At 60.4% G+C, this 3459-nt stretch overlaps 1 protein-coding gene across 1 annotated transcript in view; it reads left to right on the forward strand.

Moving 5' to 3' along the window:
• Positions 1 to 3428, forward strand: part of LOC104983890 (proline dehydrogenase 1, mitochondrial-like) — a 17132-nt gene extending 13704 nt beyond the window's left edge. The window contains 1 exon segment of the mRNA XM_010833418.1: positions 3206 to 3428. Coding sequence (XP_010831720.1) covers positions 3206 to 3389 — 184 coding nt within the window. The 3' untranslated portion in view covers positions 3390 to 3428.
• Positions 3429 to 3459: the final 31 nt, after the last annotated feature.

Raw genomic sequence — 3459 nt, forward strand, 5'->3', positions numbered from 1 at the left:
GAGGCAGGCGGGGGTTTTGGGGGGCATCTGTGGCTCCTGGACCCCCCGGGCCCAGCTGGGCATCTCGCTGCAGTAGCAGAAAGGCTGCCTGCAGTTCCTTTGGCTTTTAGCATTAATACCCGACTTCCTCAGGTTTCTGATGAAAAATAAGTATCATCAGGTGATTCACACAGCGTGAAACGTTGGCAACCTGAGACGCGTCGCCTCGTTTATAGACAGCTCCACAGCACTTTAAACTACGCTTGGGATTTAACGTGGGCTGTGTCCCCATGGGGCAGCCTTGTAAGTCACAGATAGGAATGAGGTGAAATACATGCCTTTTTATTTTTTTTGGCATTGATTTGTGACTTGTGGGATCTTAGTTCCCCAGCGCAGTGCTCAGTTGCCAAGACGTGTCCAACTCTTTGTGACCCACCTGGACTGTGGGCTGCCAGGCCCCACGGTCCATGGGATTCTCCAGGCAAGGATACCAGGGGTCTTCCCGACCCAGGGATTGAACCCTGGTCTCCTGTGTCTCCTGTGTTGCAGGTGGGTTCTTTACCTGCTGAGCCATCGGGGAAGCTCCTTAGTTCCCTAACGGGGATTTCAGCTGTCCACCCAGCAGTAAAGGTGCCGAGTCCTAACCACAGGATGGGAGATTCCCCATCCTGTGTTCTTTCATCTCGTATCTCAACTGAGCGTGGACCCCACCAGGGGTTCTGGCTCCTCCGCCCAACCCACAGGAAGCTGGGTGCGTGGTGGCCTGGCTGGCCTGCACCTTCCCCAGGAGCAAGGCAGGCCCCTCTCCCACAGCGGGTACCCCTAGCCAGGGCCTGGGTACTGGAGGTGCCGGGGTGTGCCTGGGGCACTTGCTGGTGCTGCCTGGGGTGACTGGTTGTCCTGAGTGGTTCAGCAATGTCCGGCTTGGTCTTCTCCTGCCAAAGGCTGCTTTTACACAGCCTGAATCTGCAGCTCAGAGCCACGGTTTCTGATGCCTGCCCTTGCAGCCGCCTGGCTGGGAACAGGAGTGTGGAGGCCGTGGGGTGGCCAGGGCAGCCTCTGGAGTCCTGTGTGTGTGGGGGGTCAGGTGTTTCTTTGGGGTGGGGTGAGGGGCTCTGACCGGCGTCCCAGCCGGGTGGGCTCTTCCACCTCTTCCCTTACTCCCTGGGGCCTCCTTGGACACCCTGCCCCGTCCTTGGATGTGGGGTGGCCAGGGGCACCCTTCTGTGCTCAGGGGAAATGAGTTCTGGCTTCCTTGACTTTGGAAGGAACACAGGATTGAGTTGCAAATTTTAAAAGCTGGTTTTTGCTTAGGCTTAAAACACAGTTTTGTGCTGGAGCCTTGATCGAGGCTAGTCCCTCTGTGCCCAGGGTCCGCCCGACGGTGCTCACAGAGGCCCTGCCGGCGCCCACCTCCTCAGGTCCCCATCAGATTCTCAGCCGCCTGTGGCTGCCTTTTTGAGCTTCAGCTTTTGGTCTCAGGCCAGTCCTCTCAGCCTGACTAGGCAAGGACCATGAGACTGCTGAAGGTGTAACTGTCCACAGAAGGCCTCCTTTTTCCTAGCTTCTGGATCGTTCCATGGGAGCTGGCCTGGCCTCCCATATTGGCCTAGTCCTGCGGCCCTAGACGCAGCTTCCCTGACCCGAGTGCCCTGCCGTCCCAGGCCCCGCAGCCTGGCCAGGCTGTTCTGGGGGAGCCTCTGCCCTGCAGGCAGGCTGGGGTCTTGTGTCCTGCTCCAGGGGCCCTGGGCCTGGAAGAGCTTGGGCTGGAATTCCTGGGGAAGCGCTGTGGTCTCTGGTGTCACATGTTAGGGACCCTGTCAAGAGAGCCTGGGTTAGATTTGGCCAAGTCATGAGCCCACCCACAGCTTGGGGCCCTGCGCAGTGTTTTGTGAGCCAGCAGGGTGCGTGGGCCTGGCCTGGGGTTGTCCTGCATCCGTGGTCAGCTGGGGTTCTGTTGGCCCTGAACAGGTTCATCTGTGGCCAGGGCAGCGAAGGGCTCTGGCTCCCAGGTCGGGTGTCCAGCAGGCTAGCTCAGGCTTCTCCACAGGTGGTTTCAGGCTTTCAGAAGACCCGGAGAGAGCAGGCCTTTGCCCGTGCCACGTTTGCTGTGGTTCTGTGGCCAGAACGAGTCAGGCCCTGCTCAGGTGTCACTGGGTGGATGGAGAGCCTCTCCTGTGCTGGGGCAGCTGCAGTCACATGGCTGTGGGCGTGGGCTGGCATGGAAGGAGCTGCAGTGGAGGGTGTGGAGGGGCAGATTTCACAGGATGCCACTTGCCTGTTCCTGGACTGGGGCTCGACCTCGGAGCCCAGCCCCGGGCGAGGGAGAGAAGGGTCTGTGGGACGCTCCTTGTGTGGATGTTCAGGGTGAGGTACACTGAGTGGTCTGGGAGCCTGGGGTGGGGCCCTGAGACAGCGAGAAGGGTGGTGGGCTCCAGGGACGGGATGGGGGTCCCGTGATGGGCCCAGCCTGGGTGGGTGTGAGGACCCAGGTGGAGGGAGGGTGGTGGCTGTGGATCTGCCTGGTCAGGAGCCAGAGGTAAAAGTGTGGGCATCACCGGTGCATAAATATTTCAAACCCTGGGGATTTTTTAAAGATCCTACGAGTGGAAGTGAGAGTAGGGAGGGTGTCGACCAAACCTGGGGCCCCCACTTCAGTGTCTGAGCGGCACTAGGAGAAATCTGAGCCACGGGCATCAATCCCAAACGCTTTGCAGTCACCTTAGAAAACAGAAGTTGAATTTGATAAATTTCAATTAACCCCACATACCCAAAACAGCAGCACTTAAACACGTTTTCAGAAAAGCAGTGAGATATTCCGCATTCTGTTCGCACACTGTCCTCAGAGGCCCATGTGTGTTTGACGTGTGCAGTGCATCTCAACTCAGACCATCCATCCTCCAGAGGCTCAGTGGCCACCAGTGGCTGGTGACTGAAGTGTGCACAGGGCAGCCAGCAAGGGGAGGGTGAGGGGCTGGGAACACAGCACTGGTACCGAGGGCTTGAGGAGGGGGTGATGGGAGGGCCTGCGCTGGGTGAGTCTGCCTCTCTGGGCAGCTGGGGGCAAGCACAGCAGGAGGGGAGGCTGGCTGGGGGAGGGGACACTTGGTGGCCTTGGCCCTGGGCGGAGGCCTGCAGTAGGCAGGACAGAGCCTGTGCCCTCACCTTACCCTGCGGGTAGGGTTCTCGGGGTGAGGGGCTTAGCCTGCACCCTGCCCATTTACAGGATGGAGGAGCTGGGCCTGCACCCCGCCGACCGCCAGGTGTACTTTGGACAGCTTCTGGGCATGTGCGACCAGATCAGCTTCCCGCTGGGTGAGGGGCCTCCCCGGGGTGGGGCTGGAGCCGGGCCTTCCTTGTGCAGGGCTGGGGAGCAGGGGCAGAGCTGGGCCCCCGGGACCGGGCTGTAGCACCTCCCTGGGGGCGGAGCGGGTGAGGGGTGGGGTTGGGCCTCTAGGGTGCAGGGTTGGGGTGCAGGGG

This window comes from Bison bison, unplaced genomic scaffold (genome assembly GCF_000754665.1).
Source record: "Bison bison bison isolate TAMUID 2011002044 unplaced genomic scaffold, Bison_UMD1.0 scf7180017845310, whole genome shotgun sequence".
Taxonomy (NCBI): Eukaryota; Metazoa; Chordata; class Mammalia; order Artiodactyla; family Bovidae; genus Bison; species Bison bison.